Source organism: Rhincodon typus, chromosome 21, assembly GCF_021869965.1.
Source record: "Rhincodon typus isolate 14 chromosome 21, sRhiTyp1.1, whole genome shotgun sequence".
NCBI classification, from domain to species: domain Eukaryota; kingdom Metazoa; phylum Chordata; class Chondrichthyes; order Orectolobiformes; family Rhincodontidae; genus Rhincodon; species Rhincodon typus.
This window is the reverse complement of record NC_063352.1, coordinates 49,896,660-49,924,497: the sequence shown is the minus strand read 5'-3', so window position 1 is coordinate 49,924,497 and position 27,838 is coordinate 49,896,660. Positions and strand designations below refer to the sequence as shown.

The 27,838-nt window shown below is 42.9% G+C and overlaps 1 protein-coding gene across 5 annotated transcripts in view; it reads left to right on the top strand.

Annotated features, from left to right (window-relative positions):
• The window catches only part of ttyh3a (tweety family member 3a), a 237,293-nt gene that overhangs the window by 155,484 nt on the left and 53,971 nt on the right, over positions 1 to 27,838 (top strand). For all 5 annotated transcript variants that reach the window (XM_048609585.1, XM_048609583.1, XM_048609584.1 and 2 more), the window contains exons 6-7: positions 538 to 610; positions 14,729 to 14,804. In XM_048609585.1, coding sequence (XP_048465542.1) covers positions 538 to 610; positions 14,729 to 14,804 — 149 coding nt within the window. The remainder of the gene's footprint in view (positions 1 to 537; positions 611 to 14,728; positions 14,805 to 27,838) is intronic.

Genomic DNA, 27,838 nt, shown 5'->3' with positions numbered 1-27,838 from the left:
GAGGCCGGAAACGTCAGCCTTCCTGCTCCTCTGATGCTGCTTGGCCTGCTGTGTTCATACAGCTCTACACCTTGTTATCTCAGATTCTCCAGCATCTGCAGTTCCTACTATCTCTGAACCTGTAGACAACACTGCTGGATTGTGTCAAATTGTCTGCCTGACAGTTCACAAATCAAGATGATTCGAATTTTTGAATTTTTTTTTAAGTAATCAATCGACCAACTTATATATAACCTATCAAATTTCCAATGCCATTAAATATTTATCATTTTTGATCATGTTTGAAATTGAAAAAAATATAGTTCATTATACTTTGGTTAAAGAGAATAATCTGGAATATTAAATGAAACAGTAACTTTATTTGAGTTGGTGATATTGAATCCATTTAAACAGAACTTCATTTTTACTACCAAACTGAGGGAGGATTAATGTAAAGTATGAACTCTCATATTTGTAAGATTTTACTATGCAATAATTAGTGTAGTTTTCTTTAACCATGATTGTCTCTCTTTCACTCTGTCTTTTCTGTCTACATAGTGCGGCTCTGCTGGGAGTGCTGACTTTGATTATCAGCTGGAGTTCACTTGGTCTGGAACTGGCAGTGTCAGTGGTGAGTTTTTCATTTACTTGTGATAACTGATGGTATAGATAACTAGCAAACATGATACTGATTATAGAATTCCTCCTGCAGACCAGACAGACTTACAAAGACTCTTCCATGGTTTTAGTAATGATTATTTTGCTAAATGAATGGTCCTCCCAAAAGCACTCTGTTGAACTTCATGTTGAGCTAGTATTGCCCATATCTTGACTTGAAGCAGGTCTTGTTTTTCGATCACTTCTGTGTTTGGTGACTGATATTGTCTCCCACTGAAGCAATATCTTCACTCTAAATTCTGATCCTTGCTTTCAAATTCTTCCATGGCCTGCCCGTCTTTGTAGTCTCCTCCATTCCCCCACACCTTCAAGACATCTGCGCTCTCCTTGATCTGGCCTAATGTATCCTGATTTTAATTACTTTAACATTGATAACCATATCTTCAGTTGCCTTGTCCCTGATCTCTACTACCCTCTCCACACCACTCAGCCTCTTTACCTTTAAGACATGCTTTAAAATGTACCTCTTTGACCAAACTTCTGGTCATCTGACCTTACTCTCCTGATGTGGCATGGTGTGATGCTTTGTTTTAATATTCATCATGGAATCCCAGTGTGGAAACAGCCCCTTTGGCCCAACAAGTCCACACCGACCCTCAGAACATCCCACCCAGACCCATCCTCCTAATCTACACATCCCTGAGCACTATGGGCAATTTAGCGTGGCCATTCCACCTCGCCTGCACAGCTTTGGACTGAGAGGAAACCGTAGCACCTGGAAGAAACCCACGCAGACATGGGGAGAATGTGCAAATTCCCACAGACATTCTTGTGAAGCATCTTGGGATGTTTTATTGCAGTTGTTAATGTGTAAGGCAGTACAAAGTTTTTCACAACTATCAAAAGGATACCAATGAATCCCGATGGAATAATAGTGTACATAACTTCAGATACTTGACCTCTTTTCTTCGTTTGTCTGTCTTTGACTGAGAAGGCACTAAATATACATATGTGATATTGGAACAGTTTTTTCATTTGTGTGCTGATATTAATTCAATTTTTTTCACACAGCAATTGTCTAAATCTTGGCAATTATTAGTTCAGTCCAGAATCATAAAGGGGGTTTGTGGTGCAATGGTCATGTTCCTGCTTCTGGACCAGTAGGTCCTGGTTCAAGCCTCACCTGCCACACCTGTCTTACTACCTTGTATGTTGAGTTTTGAAGTTTCTGTTTGAATTTATGTTTAGTAATTTACTTTGTTTAAACTTATCAGTGGTGAGACACTCATCATTTTTATTCATTAAAACTTTGTGGAAACATTTTTTGCAAAAATTGGAATAAACTTTAGCATTTGGTGCAATCAGTGAACAAACTAAATGTACATTTTTATGAATTTGTACTTCTTAAATTATTTTGCCCTCGTTTTTAAGACCTAACTTTATTCCACTACTTTCATTTATGATGCAAGTCAATGCATGTTTAAAATTTACTTCCTGCAAATCTTGTTTACAGTGTGTATTTCAAACTGATACTGGTTTGCTTAATCTTGTTATACATGTTGCATTGTACTATGAAGAAACTTGATAAACACTTGGGTGAAGAATTTTTCTGAAGTTAGTTTTGAGTGGAGAATTGCTAGCCAGAGATTGTCACTGAGGTTACGTACAGTCTTGTTACAAGAGCTAGTTGAGGCAGAAATTATTGTATGAGTTGAGGTCAAATTAAAATGTTTTAGTGGAGGAAGGCAGAGGATTATGAATTGAAAGTAAGGCAGTGAAATTCACTTGGATTGTGGCATAGATTCAAGGAACTAAATAGTATTTTTCTTCTTTAAGACTTTATGGTATTTACCTTACTACCCAATATTTATTTAAACAGTAATGTGATCTGATGAGCATGCGTATACATTTTTAGAATGTTGTAGATATTGTGATTGTGCATATGGTAGTACACACTTTTCCCAATGCTTATGAGAGGTGATTTAAAAATCTCTGTCTAGGAAAACCAATGTTCAAACTATAACCAATAAATTTTGATACTTGAATGAACAGAATCTTGTTATTACAGTGGGCCTTACCAATTCCTGACTGCAAAATCCTCTCTCCTTCTGTTTTTTATTCCACATCTCTGAACCTCCCCTTGCCTAATGGAGGTACAAGCCAAGACCTTTTTTTAATAACTCCTCACTATTTCAAAGAAATTTCCAACACTTTGCTTGCTTCCTTTCAGTATCAACCCCCATTGCCCATTTTCCTTTCGTCCTGACAAGCAATTCCCAAAAGTTACATTCTCCATCCCTTGATTTCCCACATTATTTTATTTCAGAGTTCATGCCATGCAACTGCAAGATTCCACACTGTCTCTCCGCTCTGCCATTTGAAAAGCATTTCTTCCAGACTCTGAAATTTTCTCTCCAGTGACTCTTGATATTTAAGGAATATCCTTCCATATCCCACATTCTTTTGTTTTGTAAGCCCTAACAATCTCTCCTTTTTTTCCCTCCGTATTCTTTGACTTACACATATATAGGACATAGAAACCCTACAGTATGGAAACGGGCCAATCGGCCCAACAAGTCTGCACTGCCCCTCCGAAGCGCATCCCACCCAGACCCATTCCCCTACCCTTTCTCTGTAACTCTGCTTTTCCCATGTCTAATCCACCTAATTTACACATCCCTGGTCACTACAGGCAATTTAGCATGACCAATTCACCTAGCCTGCACGTCTTTGGACTTTGGAAGGAAACAGGAGCACCTGGCGGAGAATGTGCAAACTCCACACAGCCAGTTGCCCGCGGATAGGCTTGAACCCAGGGCCCTGGCAGTGTGAGGCAGCAGTGCTAACCACTGAGCCGCCATGCTGCCCAATGTCTCATTGGGAAATTCACTAACGGTTTCATTTAAGTCTAACAGTACTTGAAGATGGCTAATTATTGAGATAACAAGGTGTAGAGCTGGATGAACACGGCAGGCCAAGCCTTCTAATGTTTGTGCAGCAGTTCTCTAGCGGCACAAATACGCTGAATTTCCCCTGCAGAATAAATGGCAACTGACCAAATGTAGTATTTGATCCCTTTTCCAAATTTTGTTTCAAATTTGAGTTCGTATTCTTGCTGCTTGTAAAGGGAAACCTACCTCAATTTTGTCATATTTGGGTATTCTGAATTCTAGCACTAAACTGCCATTTCTAACTTGAAATAGTCTTAGTCAAAGACAGCCTACACTCTTCCTGAAGGAAGAAGGAAGACCTGAAATGGCAGCTTTCCTGCTCCTCTGATGCTGCCTGGCCTGCTGTGTTCCTCCAGCTCCACACTGTGTTATCTCTGACTCCAGCATTGGCAGTTCTTACTATCTCTGAGTGAGTTTAACCCCACTGCAAAGTCTCTTCTAGGGATGCCTACCTTGAAGAAGTTATCCTCCTCCCTCCGGAAAGACCTCAGTGGATCTCTCTCTCACTGTAACCCTCTGGTAATCTCTTGGGCCCTGAAACTGCTCGACCACATACTGAAGGAAACCAGGCCCTACAGGCACATTGCCTTTCTCAGTACCTGCCTACAGAGCCAGATCATCCCAAATGAACTGTAATCTACATTCAGGCCATCCCAATTTGGCCCTGACTGCGACAACTGCTACATACAGAATGTTCACATCCTCCAAAAACGTTTTTCTCTGCGACTCCTCAAACACACTTCTGAAGAAGGATCCCGCCCGAAATGTCAACTTTCCTGCTCCTCTGATGCTGCCTGGCCTATTGGATTCCTCCAGCTCCACACTGTCTTATGTCTGACTCTAGCATCGGCAGTTCTTACTATCTCTTTTGCAGTAAATGCCAGGATACCATTTGCCTTCTTTATTATATGCTACACGTGCATACCCACTTTCTGCAATTCATGTACAAGGATATCCAGATCCCTCTGCACTGATGCACTTTGAATCTGCTACCGTTTAAATAATAATTTACCTTTTTATTTTTCTGTTGATAATGGAGAACCTTTCACTTATCCACATTAAACTCCATCTGCCAAATTCTGGCCCATGTTCTTAGCCTATCAATATTTATCTGTAAATTCTCTATCTCCTCATCATAGCCTGCTTTCCCACCTATTTTAGCATCATCCACAAATTTTGCTATGTTACACTCTGTCCCTGCTTGCAGATCACTTGTATAGATTGTAAATAGTTGACATCCAAGAACTTTGTGACACCTGACTAGTTACAGTTCACAATCTAGAGAAAGACCCATTTATCCCAACCGCCTGCTTCCGGTCGGTCAGCTAATCCTCTGTTCAAGTCATTTCTCTATCCCAACCCCCTGTGACCTAACCTTCTGGATCAGTCTTCTATGCGGCAGCCTGTCAAATGCCTTGTGGAAGTCTAGATATACCACATCCACCAGATCCCATTTTTCACCTTACTGGTTACATCCTCAAAGAACTCCCAAGTTTGTCAAGCACAACTTGCCCTTTGTGAGACCGTGCTGACACTGGTGAATTGAGCTTTGTTTTCCCAAGGATTCCGTAATCTCCTTTATGATGGACTCCAGCAACTTCCCCACTACAGAGGTCAAACTAACTGGTCTGTAGTTTCCCATTTATTGCCTATTTCCTTTTTTGAATAAGGGTGTCACATTAGTGTATTTCTAAACCACTGGTACATTTCCAGAATCCAGGGAAATTTGAAATGTCATAACTAATGCTTCCGCTATCTTTGCTGCCACCTCCTTTAATACCCTAGGGTGCGGTGCACACCGTCCGGCTTCGGAGACTTATTTGCTTTTAATCCGATCAGTTTAGTTAATACCTTCTCCCTAGTTATAGTATTTTCATCAAGTTCCTCTGTAGTAATTGCAGCTTTTGGAAAGAAATTATTGTCTTCTACTGTGTGAGAACAGAGACAAGATATTTGTTTAGTGCCTCTGCCATTTCTGAGTTCCCCATTATTACCTTGCTATTTTTGTCCTCTAAAGAGCCAATATTTACTTCTACTATTCCATTCCTTTATATATACTTAAGAAAAGGTTTTAGTAACAGTGCTTATGTTTTCTGCTAGTTTCCTTTTGTAGTTTATCTTAGCTTTTTTAATATTGTTTTTAGTAATTCCTTCTGATGTTTAAAATTCTCCCAGTCCTCCAGAGTGCCACTAACTTTTGCAGTATGATATGCCCTAGTTTTTTTCCTTTGTTATCCTTGACTTCCTTATTAAACCATGGATTATTTTTCTCCTTTTTTCAATTCCTCTTCTTCCCAGGAATATACTTTGAGAGGTGTTTAGTATCTCCCTAAGTATTTGCCACTGTTCTTCAACTGTCCTGCCGTTTAATATTTTAGCCCAGTCCACTAGGGCCAACTCCTTCCTCAGGCTTGGATAATTAACTTGGCCCAACATTAAGATTCTACAGTATGACCCTGTCTTCACTCTTTCAACCTGAATTTGAAACCCTAGCATGTTGCGATCAATCCTTCCTTGTTACATAATACCAAATCTAAAATAGCCAGTTCTCTGGTTGACTCCATGACATGTTGCTCTAATAAGCAATCCCTCATATGCTCAGTGAACCTTCCCTCGAGGCTACTGCCGTTGCCAAGTTGATTAATCCAGTCAATATATATCACCCATCACAAACAAGCACAGAGACTGCCGGAGTGGACTCTAAATATTAACTCTGTTTCTCTCTTCACAAATGCTGCTAGACCTGTTGAGTTTCTCCAGCGGTTTCTATGTTTGTTTCAGTTTTCCACCATTGACTCAACCTATTCAGAGATGTTATTAGACTCCTCTGGAGAAGGTGAAATCCTGCTACTGTGCCACAAGAACCCCTAATGTTGCTACCCTGGATGTTTAGTGAGATTGAGATTATTAATTAAACATATGTAAAGGATCCTCCAGGTAAGAGGGAACCAGTAGATGTGATGTATTTGCATTTCCAAAAGGCATTGATAAGGTACAGCATAAAAGGTTACTTCAGATTACAAATTATAATAACCAGGGAAGTCTTACTGAGCTGGAAGCTGACACGTCATCGAGTCATGGAGGTCTACAGAAAAGAGGAAAGACACTTTAGCCCATTGAATGTGTGCCAGTCAATAACCAGCACCGACCTGTTCTAATTCCATTTTCCAGCACTTGATCCATAGTCTTGTACACCTAGTCATAGCAAGTGCACATCTAAATACTTCTTAAATGTTATGAGTGTTTCTGCCACTACTGCCCTTACAGACAAGGAGTTCCAGATTTCCACCACCAAAAATAAAGTTCTTCACATCCACTTTAAACTTCCTGCCCTTTACCCTAAATGTGTGCCCCTGGCCATTGATCCCTCAACCAAGGAGAAAAGTGCCTTTCTGCCAACCTATCTATGCCCTTCATAATTTTATACATCTCAATCAAGTCGCCTCTCGGTTTTCTCTGTCCCAATCTGTCTTCATAACTGCAACTGCAACTGTGCAGCCCAGGCAACATCTGGGTAAATCTCTTCAACACTCTGTGCAGTGCTGTCACATCCCTCCTATATGTGAATTCCAAAAATGCACACAATATTCTTAACTGTAGCCTAACAAACATTTAATACCAGCATAACCTTGCTGCCTTAATACTGGCAAGTATTTCATATGCTGCCTTGACCACCTTATCTACTTGCCCCTCTCCCTTAAAGGACTAGTGGACTTTTACACCACGGTCACTACCATTTGTCATGCGTTCCGTTGCCTTGTTTGTTCTGCCCAAGTGTAGCATCTCAGACACATTGAATTCTGTTTGCCGCTGATCAGCCTATCTGACCAGCCTCCTGTATCCCCTTGTAAACTTAGCCTAACCTCCTCACTATTTATCACCCATCAATTCTCATATCATCTGTGAACTTGCTGTTCAACATTCCTACATTCAAGTCTAAGTCATTTATGTATGTCACAAGCAGCAGGGGCTCAACACTGATCCTTGTAGAACCATACTAGACACAGGCTTCTAGTCACAGAAATACCCTTCGATGATCACCTTCTGCTTCCTGCCACTGTGCCAATTCTGGATCTAATTAGCCATATTTCCTTGAATCCCACGGGCTCTGAACTTTGCCATCAGTCTCCCATGTGGGACCTTGTCAAAAGTCTTGCAACAGTCCAAGTAGGCTACATTAAAAACACTGCCCTCATCGACACACCTGGTTATGTCTCTGGAGAATTCAATCAGCTTGGTCAGACATGACCTTCCCTTGACATAACCATGCTGATTGTTCTTGATGAATCGCTGTCTCTCCAATTTCTTCCAATAGCATCTCTACTACTCAGGGCAAACTTGATTGGCTTGTAGTTTTCTCTGGTTTATCCTGGAGTCCTGATGGTCCTTGTCCGAGGGCCTTCTTTTTTAAAAAAAAAGGGTTGGTTAAATAGTTGATGCATTGGTTGTACTTTTCCAGAATTGCAAGAATCATGGATGTTTCCATTAAATTGGAACATAGCATATGTAACTCCTTTATTCAAAAAAGAAGGGAGACAGAAAGCAAGAAACTGCAGGCTGGTTAGCTTAACATCTGCCATAGGGAAAATGTTAGAAGTTAATTTTATAACAGGCCACTTAGAACAATTCAAGGTAATCAGGCTGAGTCAATATGGTTTTGTAATGGGGAATTCATGATTAATCATCTATTGGAGTTCTTCGAAGAAGTAATATCTGCTGTGGATAAAGGGGAACCACTGGATGTACTGTACTTAGATTTTCAGAAAGGTTATTGTGGAACATAAAGATTTCTAGGGTGTAGAAAGTAAAATATTGGTATGGATGGAAGATTGGGGTTCAGGTACATAATTCTTTGAAATTTACATCACATGTAGACAGAGTGATTAAGAGGGTGTTTAGCACGCTTGCCTTCATTGCTCAGACCTTTGAGTATGAGAGTTAGGACATTATTATGAGGTTGTACAGGACGTTGGTGAGACTCTTTCTGAAATGCTGTCTCCAGTTCTGGTTGCTCTGTTGTAGGAAGGATAATGTAAAGCTGGAGAGGGTTCAGAAGAGATTTACCAGGATATTGCCAGGAATGGAGGGTTTGAATAATAAGGAGAGGCTTGATTTTTACACTGTAGGGTAAGAGGTTGAGGGGTGACCTTATAGAGGTTTATAAAATCATGAGGGGTATAGATAAGGTGAATAGCAGGTGCCTTGTGGGTGTCCTTGTGCATCAGTCATTGAAGGTAAGTATGCAGGTACTAAAGAAGGCAAATGATATGCTGGCCTTCATTGCGAGAGGTTTCGAGTACAGGAGCAGAGATGTGTTGTTGCAGTTATACAGGGTCTTGGTGAGACCACACCTGGAATGTTGTGTGCAGTTTTGGTCTCTTTTTCTGAAGAAGGATGCTCTCGCTCTCGAGGGAGTGCTGTGAAAATTTACCAGGCTGATTCTGGGGATGGCAGGACTGACACATGAGGAGACATTGACTGGGTTGCTTTTGCTGGAGCTCAGATGAATGAGGGGGGATCTCATAGAGACTTATAAAATTCTAACAGGACTGGACAGGGTAGATGCAGGGAGGATGTTCCCGATGGTGGGTATGTCCAGAACCAGGGGTCACAGTCTGAGGATTCAGGGTAGACCATTAAGGACAGAGATGAGGAGACATTTCTTCACCCAAAGAGTGGTGAGCCTGTGGAAATCCTTAGCACAGGAAGTAATTGATGCCAAAACATTGAATGTATTCCAGAGGCAGCAACATATAGCACTTGGGGCGAATGGGATCAAAAGTTATGGGGAGAAAGCAGGATTGGGCTATTGAGTTGGATGATCATCCGTGATCGTGATGAATAGCGGAGCAGGCTCGAAGGGCCAAATGGCCGCTTCCTGCCCCTATCTTCTATGTTTCTATGTCTTTTCTGTAAAGTGGGGATCTCAAGACTCGGGGACATATTTTTAAAGTGAGAGAAGAAAGATTTTAAAAAAGACATGAGCAACATTTTTGCATGGAGAGCGGTTTGAGTGTGGAATAAACATCCAGACGAAGTGATGGATGCAGGTACCGTTACAATGTTTAAAAGACATATGGATAAGTTCACGAATAAGAAATGTTTGGAGGAATATGCGTGAAATGCAGGTAGGTGGGACTAGTTTAGTTTGGGATTATGGTCCGTGTGGACTGGTTGGACCAAAAGGTCTGTTTGCGTGCTATATAACTCAATGGCTGTGTGACTCCATAACAAGAAATGTAGTGGGCATTGTTATGCACCAGCCAGACCCCTTCAAACTATTTTAAGAAGGTGGCCTAGACCCTAACTTTTTCTTATTTTAAAGGCAGATGTGAAGTGGGTGTTCCAGGTGTGATGCAACTGATCAAACTACTCACATTAAGCAAAACAAAATTTATTTAAACACTATAGTTGTAACATGAACCAAAGAAAGCGGAATTTAGAGTAACTTAACTATTGGAAAACCTAACCGACCCGATACAGCAACTTAACTAATTAATTGTTCCAATATAGTAACATCCCATAAACACACCCCTTGGCGAAAAGGTAAATTCAAGCACAGATTCTTACAAGCAGGAGGGAACAACATCCAGAAATGGATTTCAGAGAAAGTCAGAAGAATCCTTTACCGAAGCTTGCAACGCTTCTGCTGGTCAAGGCGTCTTGTGACTACTACAGCTGAAAAAACTAGAAAAAATACCTGAACTGGGAGAACTCACCACTCCCATTGTTAAACTGTTACTCTCTAGACTCTTTAGAACCTCTGTCTTCACAACCTGTCTTCAAAAAAAGACAAGGATAAAATAACCTTTTTAAAGGGTCAGCCTCGTCACAGCATGGATGGGTCATTTTTCAGATTGGCGAGACTTCATGTGTGTGTGCTGCAGAGATCAGTGTTGGAACCTCAATCTTTAACAATTTAAATGACGTGGACTAAGGAATCAAAGATTCATTTGCTACGTTTGTTGATGACACAGATAGGTGAGTAAGTAGTTTGTGAAGAGTACATAAGGATACTGTACTGGGACATTAGATAGTTTGAATGAGTGGGCAAAGAAGTGACAAATGATGTGTAATGTAGGAAAATGTGAAATTGTTCATTTTAGCAGTAAGAAATTGCAGACCTGAGATGTAGAGAAATCTGGGTATGCTTATGTGGGGAGGTGACGGCCTAGTGGTATTATTGCTGGATCGTTAATCCAGAGACTTCGATAATGTTCTGGGGACCCGGGTTCGAATCCTGCCATGGCAGATAGTAGAATTTGAATTCAATAAATATCTGGGATTAAGAATCTAATGATGACCATGAATCCATTGTTGATTGTCGTAAAAACCCAGCTGGTTCACTAATGTCCTTTAGGGAAGAAAACTGCCATCCTTACCTGGGATAAGAAGGTGTAGAGCTGGATTGACACAGCAGGTTAGACAGCATCAGTGGAGCAGGAAAGCTAACGTTTCAGGTCTGGACCCTTCAGGAAAATTCCTTACCTGGTCTGGCCTACATGTGACTCCAGACCCACAGCAATGTGGTTGACTCTTAGCTGCCCTCTGGGCAATTAGGGATGGACAATAAATGCTGCCTAGCCAGTGACACCCTCATCCTCTGAATGAATAAAAAATTGTGCATGAATCACAAATCGTTAGAATGCTGGTACAGCAAGTAATTAGGAAAGCAAATGAAATGTTATTGCTCATTGTGAGGGGAATTGGATACATAGGTTAGGAAGGCCATGTTTCAGTTATACAGGGCATTTGCTATGGAGTAGAGTGGAGTATTAGTCACTTTGTTTAAAGATGGATGTAAATGCATTGGAAGCAGTTTAGAGAAGGTACACTTGACTTCTACCTGGAATGGGTGGGTTGCCTTATGAGGAAGTTTGGATTAGCTAGGCTTGTATCTGCCAGAATTAAGAAGGGTGAGAGGTGACTTGATTGAAGCATGTAAGTGCCTGTGGGGTCTTGACAGGATATATGTGGAAATAATGTATTCTCTTATAAACAAATGAAGATATACCTGCTCCAACATTTAATAAGATCATGGCTAAACAGCTTCTGTTCCAAATCTCGTTCCCAACTGTCCACAATAACCTTAGATTCTTGTTTGGAGAACCCAGTTGCCTCTATCTTTTAAACAATTCAAAGACTTGCCTTCATCACCTTCTGAAACAGAGAGTTCCAAAGTTGTACAACACGGACAGAAAGAATACCCCTCAAATCTGCCCTAAAAGGACGGCACCTAATTTTAAAATGTCCCCTATTTCTGAACTCTCCACCCCTCTTTCCCTCCCCCAGCCTATTGCATAAATGCTACCCCCTCTACACTTTACCAGCTCTGATGAAGAGTCATCTGGACTTGAAACATTACCTTGCTTTCTCTACATGGATGCTGCCTGACCTGCTGTGGTCGCCAGCATTTTTTGTTTTCAGTGCTTTACTACTGTCCTCAAATCTTGTTTTAATAAACACCAACATGCCATTTACCTTCCTTATTGTGTGCTGAACCTGTATCTTAATGTTCAGCGATTTAAAGGAATCTGAACCCTTTGCATGTGACCATTTCTCATTCTCTTGCTATTGACGTATACTATATTTCTGTTTGTTCTACCAAAGTTCACATTCTTTAGCATTTTATTTCATCTCTCATGTCATTCCTCACTTACTTAGCCTCACCAAATCCACTTGAAACATCTCTCTCAACCTCCACTTTGTTGATGTAGATGGGGCCGTGTCCTCCTCCTTTCTTCCTGAAATCAATGATCAGCCCTGTTGTTTTCCTGACATTGAGAGAGAGGTTGTTATCATTGCATCATGACACCAAACCCTCTATCTCCTTCCTGTATTCTGACCCATCGTTGTTTGATATCTGTCCTACCATGGCGGTGTCATCAGCAACCTTGTGGATGGCATTCATTTGGAATTTGGCTACACAGTTGTGAGGTATAGGGAGTGCAGGTATGGGGACTGAGAACGCATCCCTGGGGAGCTCCAGTGTTGAGGGCTATTGTGGAGGAGGTACTGTTGTCTATCTTCACTGATTGCAGTCTGTGGGTCAGGAAGCTGAGGATCCATTTGCCGAGCCGAGCCGAGCCGAGACCTAGGTCTCAGTTTTGAGATTAGTCTGGAGGGCGTTATGGTGTTGAAGGTGGAGCAGTAGTCGATGAGTAGGAGTCTGACGTATGTTTCCTTGTCGTCCAGATGTTCCAGGGATGAATGTACGGCTAGGGCAGTGGCTTCCACTGTGGACCTGTTACATCAGTAGGCAAGTTGGAGGGGGTCCAGGTAGGCTAGGAGGCTAGAGTTGATGAGGGCCATGACCAGCCTCTCAAAGCACTTCATGATTATGGAGGTCAGAGCCACTGGGCGATAGTCATTAAGGCATGTTTCATCTGCTATCTTTGGTACCAGGATGATGGTGGTCTTCTTGAAGCAGGTGGGACTTTGGCTTGTAGGAGGGAGAGGCTGAAGATGTCAATGAATACCTCCTCCATCAGGTCCATACAGGATCGAAGTGCATGGCTGGGAACTCTGTCAGAGCCCGTCACTTTCCTTGGGTTGACTCTCAAGAAGACCGAACTGACGTCTGCAGCAGTGACAGAGGGAACAGGTGTGTCCAGGGCTGCTACTGGCATTCTGCTTGAACCGAACATAGAAAGCATTGAGGGCATCAGGGCCAGGAGGGGTTTAACACAGTTGGGTTTTTGTCCACTATCTTGCTCTGCTTCATTTTGTATCCTTTTATTGTTGTGTAGGCCTTGCCACAGGAATCTGTATGGTTGGTTTGGTCCTCTAACTTGGTCCAGTACTGCCTCTTGGCATCTCTGATGGCTTTGCGGATGTTGTATCTGGATTTTCTGTATAGGTTTGGGTTGTCTGACTTGAATGCTGCACGCCTGGTCTTCAGTAGGCAGTGGATTTCCTGGTTCATCTAAGGTTTACGGTTGGGGAACACCCAGATTAACTTTGGCACGCAGTCCTCCATGCACTTGCTAAAATAGTCCATGATGGTCGTGGAGTACACATTTAGGCTTTCCGCTGATTTCTTGAATACTGTCCAGTCCACCAATTGCAGGCAGTCTGAGAGAAGGATTGCACTACTTTCTATGAAGGATTCTCCCATTTCAGCTTCTACTTGTAAGCAGGGAGGAGGACCACAACATTGTGATCTGTTTTTTGGAAGTCTGAATGGGGGATGGAGTAGTAGACATCTTTGATTGTGTAGCAGTGGTCCAGGGTGTTCAGTCCTCTCATGGGGCAGGAGATGTGTTCATGGTATTTTGGCAGCACCCTCTTGAGGTTGGCCTGGGTACACGAATGACAAAATTGTGAAGGCACAATAAGGGATAATCAAGGCAAATGGAATGTTGGCCGATACTGGAAGGAGAGTGATCTAGAAAAGTATGGAAGTCTTGCTTCAGCTGAATTCCGAAATTCAGTTGAGAGTGTATCTAAGTACTATTTAGTTTTGGCCAGATCCTCACTTACAAATAGGTATACTTGCATTGGAAACAGTTTAGAAATGATTCGCTGGATTGCTTCCTGGGTTGAAAGGATTGTCTTATGAGGAAAGACGGGGGCCTAGATTCATTGGAATGTAGAAGGTAATCTTATCAGCATGTAAGATTCTGCGGAACCTTGACAGAGTGGATACTGAAAGGATATTTCCTCTCTTAGGGGAATCTAGAAGTAGAGGCACAGTTTAAAAATAAGGAGTTGCCAATGCAAGGCAGAAATAAAAAGATATTTCTTTTCTCAGAGGGTTATTAGCCTTTGGAATTTACTTCTCTAGCAAGCAGCAGAGGTTTGGTCATTAGATATATTTACGGCAAAGTTAGACAGATTTTTGATCAACAAGAGAGCCGAGAATTATGTGAGGCAAGCAGGAAAATGGGATAGTCAGATCAGTCTTGATCGTATTGAATGCTGGGGCAGGCTCTCCGGGTCGAATGGCATACTCCTAAGTTTTTTATCTTATGGTTAATTTCTGCTGATTTTGTGGCCAGGTCATTATATTTTTACATTCCTACGTTGCTGCAGACTTCTGGACTGTGGTTTCAGTACCTGACTACATTGGCAATAAATACAGTCATGCACTCGCCCCAAACCAGTCTAATTTTGCACAGTTTTTATTGATTATTCTGTAATTCCATGTTACTAACCTTATGCTTTCATCTCTCGGATAGGGTTCTAGTGACTTCTGTGTGTCTCCTGAAGCATATATCTCCAAAATGGCAGATAAACATGGTCTTATTGCTAAAGGTATGTTGTCTTTAAACTGAACTCACAAATAAGAAATACATCACTTTGAATTAAACTGAAAAATATAGAGGCTTGGGTAATGACTTGCTGCACCACTAGCAAAATAAATCATGTAGTAATAATAGGCTTGTAACGAAGAACGTGGATCATGGCATATAATTTGAAGATTATTTATAACCAAGGTGATTCGGAAATAGCTCTATGTAATATTGTCCAGGAGCTCATTAGTGAGAAATATCTTAATTAATGAAATTCAAGCATCTCAACTTTCATGTGCATTTCTTATAACACAGCAAGGGTAAAGGTATACTTCAGGCTTGCAATTTTTAAATTGTTTTTAAACGGGTTGCAACTACTTCAGATTTATAGAGTCACGGAGTCATAGAGTCCTACGGCATGGAGACAGGCCCTTCGGCCCAAATGGGTCCATGCCGACTAAAATGTCCAACCATGCTAATCCCGTTTCCCTGCACTTGGCCCATATTCTTCTAAACCTTTCATATCGATGTATTCATCCAAATGCCTTTTAAATGTTGTTAATGTACCCGCCTCAACCACTTCCGCTCATTCTATATGTGTACCATCCTCTGTGTTTAAAAAAAAAAGTTGCCCCTCAGGTCCCCATGTATTCTTTCCCCTCTTAGCTTAAACAGATGCCCTCTAGTCCTTGATTCCACAACCCCTGAGAAAAAGACAGTGCATTCATCCTATCCACGCCTCTCATGATCTTATACACTTCTATAAGAACCCCCCTAAGTCTTCTATGCTGTAAAGATAAAAGTAATAGCTTATCCAACCTCTCCCTATAACTCAGTCCCTTGAGTCCTAGCAGCATCCTTGTAAATTTCTTCTGCACTCTTTCCAGTTTAATAACATCCTTTCTCTCACAAGGTGACCAAAATTGAACACAATAATTCCAAGTGCGGCCTCACCAATGTCCTGTACAACTGCAACATAACTTCCCAACTTTTACACTCAATGCCCTGACTAATGAAGGCCAGCGTGCCAAAAGCCTCCTTCACTGGCCTTGTCTACTCGACTTGCAGAGAGCCGTGCACCTGAACTCCAAAGTCCCTCTGTTCCACTGCACTCCTTAAGACCTTACCATTCACGACGAAACTCCTACCTTGATTTGACTTTCCAAAATGCAAAACCACACACTTATCTATATTAAACTGCAGTTGCCATTTCTCAGCTCACTTCCCCAGCTGATCAAGATCCTGCTGCAATTTCTGATAATCTTCCTCACTGTCCACAATACTGCCTATTTTAGTGTCATCCGCAAACTTGCAAATCATGCCTCGTACATTCTCATTCAAATCATTGATATAGATAACAGACAGCAATGGGCCCAGCACCAACCCCTGAGACACACCACTAGTCACAGGCCTCCAGTCCGACAGGCATCTGTCCACTATTACCCTCTGCTTCCTACCATCAAGCCAGTTGTGTATTCAGTTTGCCAACTCTCCCTGGATTCCATGCAATCTAACCTTCCAGAGCAGCTTACCATGTGGAATCTTATCAAAGGCCTTACTGAAATCCGTATAGACCACGTCTACCACCCTGCCCTCATCAATCTTCCTGGTCACTTCATCAAAGAACTCTTACAAATTTGTGAGGCATGATCTCCCACACATGAAGCCATGCTGACTACTCCTAATCAAACCCTGTCTTTCTAAATACATGTATATCTTGTCCCTCAGCATCTTCTCAAATAACTTACCCCCCACAGATGTTAAGTTTATCGGTCTGCAATTCCCAGGTTTTTCTTTGCAGCCCTTCTTGAATAAGGGCTCAACATTCATTATCCCCCAGTCTCCCAGGACCTCACCTGTGGCTAATGATGATGCAAGTATATCAGCTAGGGCCCCAGCAATTTCTTTCCTAGCCTCTTGCAGGGTTTTTGGATATATCTGATCAGGACCGGGAGATTTTTCCACCTTCATATATTCTAATACTTCCAACACCTCGTCTGCTGTGATATGGACTGTCCCCACGATATCGCCACTAACATCCCCAAGTTCCCAAGTCGTCATGTCTTTCTCCACGATAAACACAGAGGAGAAATATTCATTGAGGACCTCGCCCATTTCCTGCGGTTCCACGCATACATGTCCTCTTTGGTTTTTGAGAGGTCCTATTCTCTCTCTCATTATTCTTTTTCCTTTAATATACTTAAAGGATCTTTGGATTCACCCCAATCTTCTCAGCCAAAGCTATCTCATGCACTCTTTTCGCCCTCCTGATTTCCTTTTTCAGTAAACTCCTGTATCCCCTTTATACATCCAGGGATTCCCTTGATCCCAGCTGCCTGTTCCTCAGCCATGCTTCCTCTTTTTTTCTGGGTGAAATCCTCAATATCTCTTGTTATCCAGGGTTCCCTACTCCTGCCAACCTTGCACTTCACCCTCACAAGAACATATAGACCTTGAACTCTAGCTGGCACGCTTTTAAAGGGGCTCCCACTTGCCAGAGGTCCCTTTGCCTGCAAACAAACTACTCCAATCAATCCCAGCAAGCTCCTGTTTAATTCCATCAAAATTCACCTTGCCTCAATTTAGAACTTGAACCTGTGGGCTAGTTTTGTCCTTCTCCATAACTATTTTAAAATTAATAGAGCTATGGTCGCTTGTCCCAAAGTGCTCCCCAGTTGTCACCTCCGTCACCTGTCCTGCCCTATTTCCCAACAGGTCGGGTTTTGCCCCCTTCCAAATAGGACCTTTTGTATACTGCTTGAGGAAACTTTCCTGAACACATTTAACAAATTCCACCCCATCTAAGCCTTCAACACTCTGGCAGTCCCAGTCTATGTTAGGAAAATTAAAATCCCCCACTGTGACAACCCTATTTTTCCTTCAAGTCTCTGCAATCTCCCTACATATCAGTTCCTCTAATATGACCCCCAATAACGTCACCATTCCCTTCTTATTTCTTAGCTCCATCCACAAAGCATCTCTGGATGATCCCTCAGCTATTTCATCTCTGACTACTGCTGTGTTACTCGCCTTAAGCAAAAATGCAATTCCCTCCCCTCTTTTCCCCACCTCTATCCGACCTAAAGTACCTGTACCCTGGCACATTAAGCTGCCAGTCCTGTCCTTCCCTTAGCTATGTTTCTGTAATATCCCACCCTTCAGTCTTCCTCTCTTAGACTGATGGATTGTATTCATTTGACATGTTGTTTCACTGAATAAAACTACTGTCAATTTTCTAACATCCTGTTGTTTTTGTTTCTGAATATTCTGCTTATAATGGGCAGTTGAACTCCATTTTGAACTTTTTTTGTCTAGTCTCCAAATTAACCATGCAATGCTTTTGGAGGAACATAGTAACAAGAGTAGGTCATTCAGCCTGCCAAGTTTGCTGCACCGTTCAATTAAATCATGAATGATCATCAACCTCTGCCACTTTGTGCACTATTCCCATATCTCTAGATGATATTAGTTTTCAGGAAGCTTCCAACTGTTGTCTTTAACATATTGAATGAGCTTCTATAGCTCTAGAATTTGAAGAATTCATCACTCTGAGTGAAGAAATTCCTCGTCTGAATGGCCTACTTAATGAACATATCTTCTTATTCTTATATTTTTGATTGTGGACTAAAATGGGAAAAGGACTGATATAGCAGCCAGGGATTGTTGAACAATTGCTGCAGTTTTTTTAAAAGCAAGAGTCAGGTGTGTTAATAGAGCTGTTTGTTCAAGCAGTGGAGGAAGTCCATTTGTAAATGAGCCATGTTCAAAGATTGAGTTTGAATGGCGCTTTGGCCATTGGTTTGTGATAAGGTAACCAGTTATTGGTGACAGCTTCTGCCTGCCAATAACAATGTGATTGCTCCCGGGTAGTTCAGCTGCTTGAGTATGAGCGTTTGAGGGAGAAGGCATCAGATATCTGAAGGGAAGGAGCTGTCCCTTTCTTTGCAGTAAAAATCACCTCAAGCCTATTGAAATCTATTTTTCCTTTATCAGTTGCTATAAGTTATGGTTGTTAACGAACAAGTCGGAGATTTTATAAGAGTATTTTACTATATTATTCACTGTAAAATGCAAGTGACAGTACCTAAATAAATAAATCATCAAATGTGAGCCAGTCTTTCTATGTCCATGCAAGCAAGTAAAGGCACCTGGAGAAAGAAGATCAAGGAGCAGTGTCCTGGTGAGGCGAAGTAGTGAATTATGGAGTCCATTGAACAACCTTTCCAGTCTTTCCTCTGCTGTAACACAGTTTTTGGTTTTGTCTGTCTGTACGTATGTGCAGGGGGATTTTATACAGGGGAAGGATTAATCAGGAACAATTAGTTCTGTTGAGGGGAGGTCATGTCTGACCAACTGGATTGAGTTTTTCTAAGAGATGACCAGGTGTGTAGATGAGGGCTTTTGACGTAATCGACTTGGACTTCGACAAGACTTTTGATTAGGTCCCACGTGGGTGTCTGGCAAAGATCAGAGCCCATAGAATCCAAGGAAATTTAGCAGATTGGATCCTAATTTGGCAGAGTGGCAGGAAGCAGAGGCATTTGGTTGAGAGGTGTTTTCTGATTGGACGTCTGTGTCCGGTGGGGTTCCACAGGGGTCAGTGTTGGGGCCCCTGCTGTTTTGTGGTTTATGTAAATGATTTAAACTTGAATGTATCTGTAAGTTCACAGACAGTCTAAAAATTGGTGGCATGATAAACAGTGAGGACAATAGCCTTAGACTGTAAGAAGATATAGATGTGCTCGTCAGATAGGCTGATCACTGGCACATTGAATTCAATCCAGATAAATGTGAAGTGATGCACTTGGGCAGGATAAACAAAGCAAGGGAATACATGATGAATGGTAGGACCCTGGGAAGCAGCAAGGATCAGAGGAACCTTGGTGATCATGTACACCAGTCCTTTAAAGTATCAGGACAGATGGATAGGCTGCAGCTAGAACATTGTGTGCTGTTCTGGAATCTACATTATAGGAGGGCTGTGATAGCACTGGAGAGGGTGCAGAGGAGATTTACCAGGATGTTACCTGGGCTGGAAAGTTTGTTATGAAGAGAATTTGGACAGAGTGGTGTTGCTTTCCTCTGAGCAGAGAAGATTGAGAGGGTATGTGATTGCAATGTATACAATTGAAATGTATAGATATGGTAGACAGGAAGAAACTTTTCCCCTTATTAGAGAAAGCAGTGACCAGGGGGAAAAGATTTAAGGCAAGTGGAATAAACTTTAGTGGAGATCTGGTGAAGATCTTCTTCACCCAGAGGCTGGTGAGTACTTGGAGCTCTGCCTGTAAGGGTGGTGGAGGTTTGCACTTGTGATACCGAGGCATACAAAGCTGTGGAGTTAGAATAGGTGGTTGTTTCTGACTGGTGTGGACACAATGGGCTGAAGGGTCTTTTTCTTTGTTGTGGATGTCTTGTGATTCTTTGACTATCGCAATGGTACAAAAGTAAGTAATACATCCGTTTATAAAGTGTGTGTGTGTGACAGAGTGAGAAAGAGACAGAGATTTTACTGTGCCTTAGAGGAATATAATCTGCTGTAAATTTCTTGTATTTTTTTAATTTCTAGCCATTGCCTGTCTGCTATCAAATCTTTTACTGTACTACAGATTGTATTTTCTCAGTCCACACAGCCAACTTTACCCTCATATCTTCATAATCTCTTTTCTTCAAACTTATATGCCTAGAGGTTTACTTGAAGTTAATTTGGATTACTTTCAAGATTGCTTCTAGCAAAAACAGTATACATTTAGGTAGCACCTTTAAATATACCAAAATGTCCTAAGGCGCTAAGGAATATTACCAATCAAAAAGTGATACTGCGTCACATAAGCAAACATAGGACATTCAGAAAGTCAGCTTTAAGAAATAGCTTTAAGGAGGGCAAAGAGGTGAAGTGGATAACGAACTCCAGTTTAAGCTCTGGTCAGCTGAAGATATGGCTGGCAGTAGTAGATTAGATGGAATCAAGAATACGCAGGAGGCCATAGTTGGAGGAACACAGACCTTGGAAGGTCATTGAATGTGGTTACAGATATAGAGAGGTAGAGACCATTGAGAATTTTGGTTACCATGAGCATTTTGAAACTGAGGCATTGACAGTCATAGGATCATAGAGCCATACAGTACAGAAGAGGCCCTTTGGGACATTGAGTCTGTACTGCCAAAAATGCTCTAACTCTACACTTGTCCCACTTTCCAGCACTACGCCCATAGCCTTGTATGTTATTACACTTTAGGTGCTCATCTAAGTACCTTCTAAAGGTTGTAAGTTTTCCTGCAGGGAATAAGGAGATCGGACCATGTGGAGGCAAAACATTTTTCGTTTAGAAGGGCATAATGTGTTGGTGAAGTTTTGGTGGACTGAAGGGCCTGTTCTTGTGCTGTACTGTTCTTTGTTCGACCTTCCCATGAAGTATATTCCAGAACCCTAGCACTATCTGGGAACTAATGTGGTACATGGGTGATGTGTGGGTGGGGCTTGTGGGATATGGATGGCAGAGTTTTGGGAGTTAAAGGTTTTCAAAATTGGAAAGTAGGAGACTGGCTGGAGAGCATGGGAAAAGTTAAGTCTAGAGAAATCAAAAATCAAGTAGCTACATATTGGCTTTCAATCATTGTTCTTACTTGCACGTGTACATCCAGAAAAGCCCTGACTTAAATGTTTAAGTGGATAGGATTGTTATTAAATTATAGTAGTTTTAGATTAAGTAGTTATCAATGCAATCTAATGTGAAATAGTTTACTTACTGATCTGTGATAGATCCTACTCAGTGATTATGTATGATCAAATCATATCTTCATTTGATTTGATATGCCCTTAATGAAACATTATCATTTTCCACATACAGGAAGAGAACTGCCAAAGTGCTCAAACAAAACATCTTTCAGATATAAATGAGTGTGTTTTGACATTCATGATCTTATTACAAACACCCAATTCAAAAAAGCAGACAAGATAAAATGTGGTTAACTGGGGCATTGTGTAATTCTAAATGTTATTATTGAATATTTTAAAACCACTAATTCATGAGTACTATTTCCATCCTTCTACTTGGAGTATAAATGTCTTCAAATTGCAAATGCATTCCTTTGAACCAATTTAAGTCTACTCTGCAGTTGAAGTTGACTTTGCATCCTTTGTTGGAAGCTTTTACCATTAATTGCTCATTATTGAAGCTCCTTATGTAAGTTGCTTTTCGTTGCCTTTTTTTATCAGATTGTCAGTCTGATTTTTGAAATATGAATAGTTCAACTTTTGTGGACAAGAGCTTAGAGATTTGTTTTTCTTATGTGTCAGAAATGGAGTGCTAATTGTCCATACTTAAATTTTTGAAAATATCCTGAATTTTCACACATCATCTTGCATACCCGCATTTTTATAGTCCAACAAGTCAAACTCTTCTATGAAATTTGAGTTTCAGTAGATTATTTCTCATCTAAATTGTAGAAAATATAGATCTAGACTGATCTAGACTGTTCAGTTTCACCTCATAAAACCTGAGGATTCTGGAAATCCTTAAGCCTTTGTTGCATTCCCTCTAGGCCAAATAAATCCTTTCTTGGCTGAAGAGATCCTATTGCTGGGATGTATCTTCCGACAAAAGGAGTTTTTCCAAAATTAACAACAGAAAATATAACTCTGCATCAGTGGAAAGAGAAACGATTACATTTCTAAATTGATCATGTTTAAGAAGAAATGGAAATGGTCACTTTCAGAAGCAAGTGCAGAGCCAGGGTTTAGGGTGGGGATGCTGTGCAGTGGGAGAGAAAGAAATCAAAAGGAAAATCCTTGCTCAAGTGAAGAATATGAACAATTTAGTGTCAAAAATATCAAAGGTGCAGGGCAAAAAGAGGGTGATAATGGAATAAGAACAGAAGCAAAAGATGAGTCCATAGGCAGGGTAAATGATAAAAGGAGACCATTTGCCTGCTGTGGTGTCAGAGAAAATGAGAACAGCGGTTATATAATGATGATTCATAACATAGTTATTTGTAAAATTGGATTTTAAAGTTGAGGAAAAAGCGTTCGTAGTTTTCAGCTCTGTGAAAGGTCAGAATCGTTTTCAGATGTGAGCAAAATACAGCATTTCCAATAAATCATGCAATTTTTAGTTAAATGAGGAGCAGGTCCTGTGGGGAAACAATTTTTCTGATTTTATACCCTTAGCGAATAGCCCTGACACTGGTTCATTCAGAGAGAAAAAACCTAATACAACAGAACTTTTGAGATTACAAGGTGTAGAGCTGGATGAACACAGCAGGCCAAGCAGCATCCGAGGAGCCGGAAGGCTGACGATTCGGGCCTAGACCCTTCTTCAGAAATGGGGGAGGGGAAGGGTGTTCTGAAATAAACAGGGAGAGAGGGGGAGACGGATAGAAGATGGATAGAGGAGAAGATAGGTGGAGAGGAGACAGACAGGTCAAAGAGGCGGGGATGAAGCCAGTAAAGGTGAGTGTAGGTGGGGAGGTAGGGAGGAGATAGGTCAGTCCAGGGAGGACGGACAGGTCAAGGGGGCGGGATGAGGTTAGTAGGTAGGAGATGGGGCTGGGGCTTGAGGTGGGAGGAGGGGATAGGTGGGAGGAAGGACAGGTTAGGGAGGCGGGGACGAGCTGGGCTGGTTTTGGGATGCGGGAGGGTGAGGGAGATTTTGAAGCTTGTGAAGTCCACATTGATACCATTGGGCTGCAGGGTTCCAAAGCGGAATATGAGTTGCTGTTCCTGCAACCTTCGGGTAGCATCGTTGTGGCACTGCAGGAGGCCCAGGATGGACATGTCGTCTGAGGAATGGGAGGGGGAGTTGAAATGGTTCGCGACTGGGAGGTGTAGTTGTTTAGTGCGATCCGAGCGTAGGTGTTCCGCAAAGCGGTCCCCAAGCCTCCGCTTGGTTTCCCCAATGTAAAGGAGGCCACAACGGGAACAGTGGATGCAGTATACCACATTAGCAGATGTGCAGGTGAATATCTGCTTGATGTGGAAAGTATTCCTGGGGCCTGGGATGGGGGTGAGGGGGGAGGTGTAGGGGCAGGTGTAGCACTTCTTGCGGTTGCAGGGAAATGTGCTGGGTGTGGTGGGACTGGAGGGGAGTGTGGAGCGGACAAGGGAGTCACAGAGAGAAGAGTGGTCCCTCCGGAAAGCAGATAAGGGTGGGGAAGGAAAGATGTCTTTGGTGGTGGGGTCGGATTGCAGATGGCGGAAGTGTCGGACGATGATGCGTTGGATCCGGAGGTTGGTGGGGTGGTACGTGAAGACGAGGGGATTCTGTTTTGGTTGTTATTGCAGGGAGGGGGTGTGAGGGATGAGTTGTGGGAAATGTGGGAGACACGGTCGAGGGTGTTCTCGACCACTGAGAGGGGGGATGTTGCGGTCCTTGAAAAACGAGGACATCTGAGATGTATGGGAGTGGAATGCCTCATCCTGGGAGCAGATGTGCGGAGGCGAAGGAATTGGGAATAGGGGATTTTTGCATTTTTGCAGGAAGGTGGGTGGGAGGAGGTGTATTCGAGGTAGCTGTGGGAGTCGGTGGGCTTGAAATGGATATCAGTTTCTAGGTGGTTGCCAGAGATGGAGACATAGAGGTCCAGGAAGGAGAGGGAGGTATTAGAGATGGTCCAGGTGAACTTAAGTTTGGGATGAAAGGTGTTGGTGAAGTGGATGAACTGTTCGAGCTCCTCGTGGGAGCACGAGGCGGCACCGATACAGTCATCAATGTAACGGAGAAAGAGGTGGGGTTTAGGGCCAGTGTAGGTACGGAAGAGGGATTGTTCCACGTAACCTACAAAGAGGCAGGCATAGCTTGGGTCCATGCGGGTACCCATGGCCACCCCCTTTGTCTGTAGGAAGTGGGAGAAATTGAAAGAGAAGTTGTTGAGGGTGAGGACGAGTTCGGCTAAGCGGATGAGGGTGTCAGTAGAGGGGGACTGGTCGGTCCTGCAGGACAGGAAGAAGCGGAGGGCGTTTAGGCCATCTGTATGGGAAATGCAGTTGTATAGGGACAAGACGTCCATGGTAAAGATGAGGTGTTGGGGACCGGGGAATTGGAAGTTCTGGAGGAGGTGCAGCTCATCCGCTTAGCCGAACTCGCCCTCACCCTCAACAACTTCCCTTTCAATTCCTCCCACTTCCTACAGACAACGGGGGTGGCCATGGGTACCCGCATGGGCCCAAGCTATGCCTGCCTCTTTGTAGGTTATGTGGAACAATCCCTCTTCCGTACCTACACTGGCCCTAAACCCCACCTCTTCCTCCGTTACATTGATGACTGTATCGGCACCGCCTCATGCTCCCACAATGAGCTCGAACAGTTCATCCACTTCACCAACACCTTCCACCCCAACCTTAAGTTCACCTGGACCATCTCTAATACCTCTCTCTCCTTCCTGGACCTCTCTGTCTCCATCTCTGGCAACCACCTAGAAACCGATATCCATTTCAAGCCCACCGAATCCCACAGCTACCTAGAATGCGCCTCCTCCCACCCACCTTCCTGCAAAAATGCCATCTCGTATTCCCAATTCCTTCGCCTCCGCCGCATCTGCTCCCAGGATGAGGCATTCCACTCCCATACATCTCAGATGTCCTCGTTTTTCAAGGACCGCAACATCCCCCCCCCACTTCAGTGGTCGAGAACGCCCTCGACAGTGTCTCCCGCATTTCGCGCAACTGATCCCTCACACCCCCTCCCTGCAATAACAGCCAAAACAGAATCCCCCTTGTCCTCACGTACCACCCCACCAACCTCTGGATCCAACACATCATCCTCCGACACTTCCGCCATCTGCAATCCGACCCCACCACCAAAGACATTTTTCCCTCCCCACCCTTATCTGCTTTCCGGAGGGACCACTCTCTCCGTGACTCCCTTGTCCGCTCCACACTCCCCTCCAGTCCCACCATACCCGACACTTGTCCCTGCAACCGCAAGAAGTGCTACACCTGCCCCTACACCTCACCCCCATCCCAGGCCCCAAGAAGACTTTCCACATCAAGCAGATGTTCACCTGCACATCTGCTAATGTGGTATACTGCATCTGCTGATCCCGTTGTGGCCTCCTCTACATCGGGGAAACCAAGCGGAGGCTTGGGGACCGCTTTGCAAAACACCTACGCTCGGTTCGCACTAAACAACTGCACGTCCCAGTCGCGAGCCATTTCAACTCCCCCTCCCATTCCTCAGACGACATGTCCATCCTGGGCCTCCTGCAGTGCCACAACGATGCTACCCGAAGGTTGCAGGAACAGCAACTCGTATTCCGCTTTGGAACCCTGCAGCCCAATGGTATCAATGTGGACTTCACAAGCTTCAAAATCTCCCTCACCCTACCGCATCCCAAAACCAGCCCAGCTCGTCCCCGCCTCCCTAACCTGTCCTTCCTCCCACCTATCCCCTCCTCCCACCTCAAGCCCCAGCCCCATCTCCTACCTACTAACCTCATCCCTCCCCCTTGACCTGTCCGTCCTCCCTGGAATGACCTATCTCCTCCCTACCTCCCCACCTACACTCACCTTTACTGGCTTCATCCCCGCCTCTTTGACCTGTCAGTCTCCTCTCCACCTATCTTCTCTTCTATCCATCTTCTATCCGCCACCCCCTCTTTCCCTATTTATTTCAGAACCCCCTTCCCCTCCCCCATTTCTTAAGAAGGGTCTAGGCCCGAAACGTCAGCCTTCCGGCTCCTCTGATGCTGCTTGGCCTGCTGTGTTCATCCAGCTCTACACCATGTTATCTCAGATTCTCCAGCATCTGCAGTTCCTACTATCTCTGATACAACAGAGCTTTTGTCAGTTTAACAGTATCCTAACAGTCAGGGTAGAAGAGGCAATGAGATCTTAGAGTGCCGGTTAATAGTTCCTTGAAGGTGGAGTTGCAGGTAATCAGGGTAGTGAATAAGACATTTTGCCCTAATTGGTCAGCGCATTGAGTAAAGGAGTTGGGATTTCATGTTGCAGCTGTACAGAACATTGGTTAGGCCTCTTTTGGAATACTGTGTTCCGTTCTGGTCTCGCTGTTATAGGAAAGATGTTGTCAAACTTGAAAGGGTGCAGAAAAGATTTACCATGATGTTGCCAGGTTTGGAGGGTTTGAGTTATAAGAAGAGGCTGAATAGGCTGTGACTATTTTCCCTGGAGTATTGGAGGTTGAAGTGTGACCTTATTGAGGTTTATAAAGTCATGAGGGACATGGATAGGGTGAATAGCCAAGGTCTTTTCCTCCGTGTAGGGGAGTTCAAAACTATTGGGTATAGGTTTAAGCAGAGAGGGGAAAGATATAAAACAGTCCTAAGGGGCAACTATGTCATGTAGAATGTAGTGCATGTATGGAATGAGCTGCCAGGGGAAGTGGTTGAGGCTGTTACAGTTAACATTTAAAAGGTATCTGAATGAGTACATGAATAGGAAGGGTTGAGAAAAATATGGGCCAAATGCTGGTAAATGGGACTAGATTAATTTAGGATGTCTGGTTAGCATAATTGAGTTGGACTCAAATGTCTGTTTCCATGCTGTACAACTCTATGACTCTATGCTTAGAAGAAAACTTCACAAATAGATGGTTGTGGTGGCGTCAGAGAGGAAGGCATCTACAAGATTGTTGAAGTCAGGAGTTTGACGAACCCATGTCCAATAGTAATAGTGAGCTGTGTTAGTTGCTTGTTTTGGGAAGGACAAAGGTTTGATAGAGATAAAGGTTTGAGTATCTGAAATAGTTTTTGGATAATCTAGCATACTTTTTTCTTTTTTTTGTGATAAACCTTGATATTCTTTTGTTGAAAGTGCAGTGACAGCCTCGTGTGAATGTGATTTGAATGACCTCTGATAAGCAAACAAAAACTTATGGTTATCAAGCCAAGTCTGTTTCTGGGATCTGACTTGTCTAGTATTGCCATCGGCTGAGATCATAACAATTGTGATCTAGATTTGTTGAACTTTGTGTTGAGTCATTGGTGCACCTGAATCATACCTGCGATTTAAATTGGCATCTGTATGATATCAATTGAGTCAGTGTTGAGTTCAAAAGAAAGCAATGTGGTAATCAAAGTGAGTTTGGAGGAGGTGCC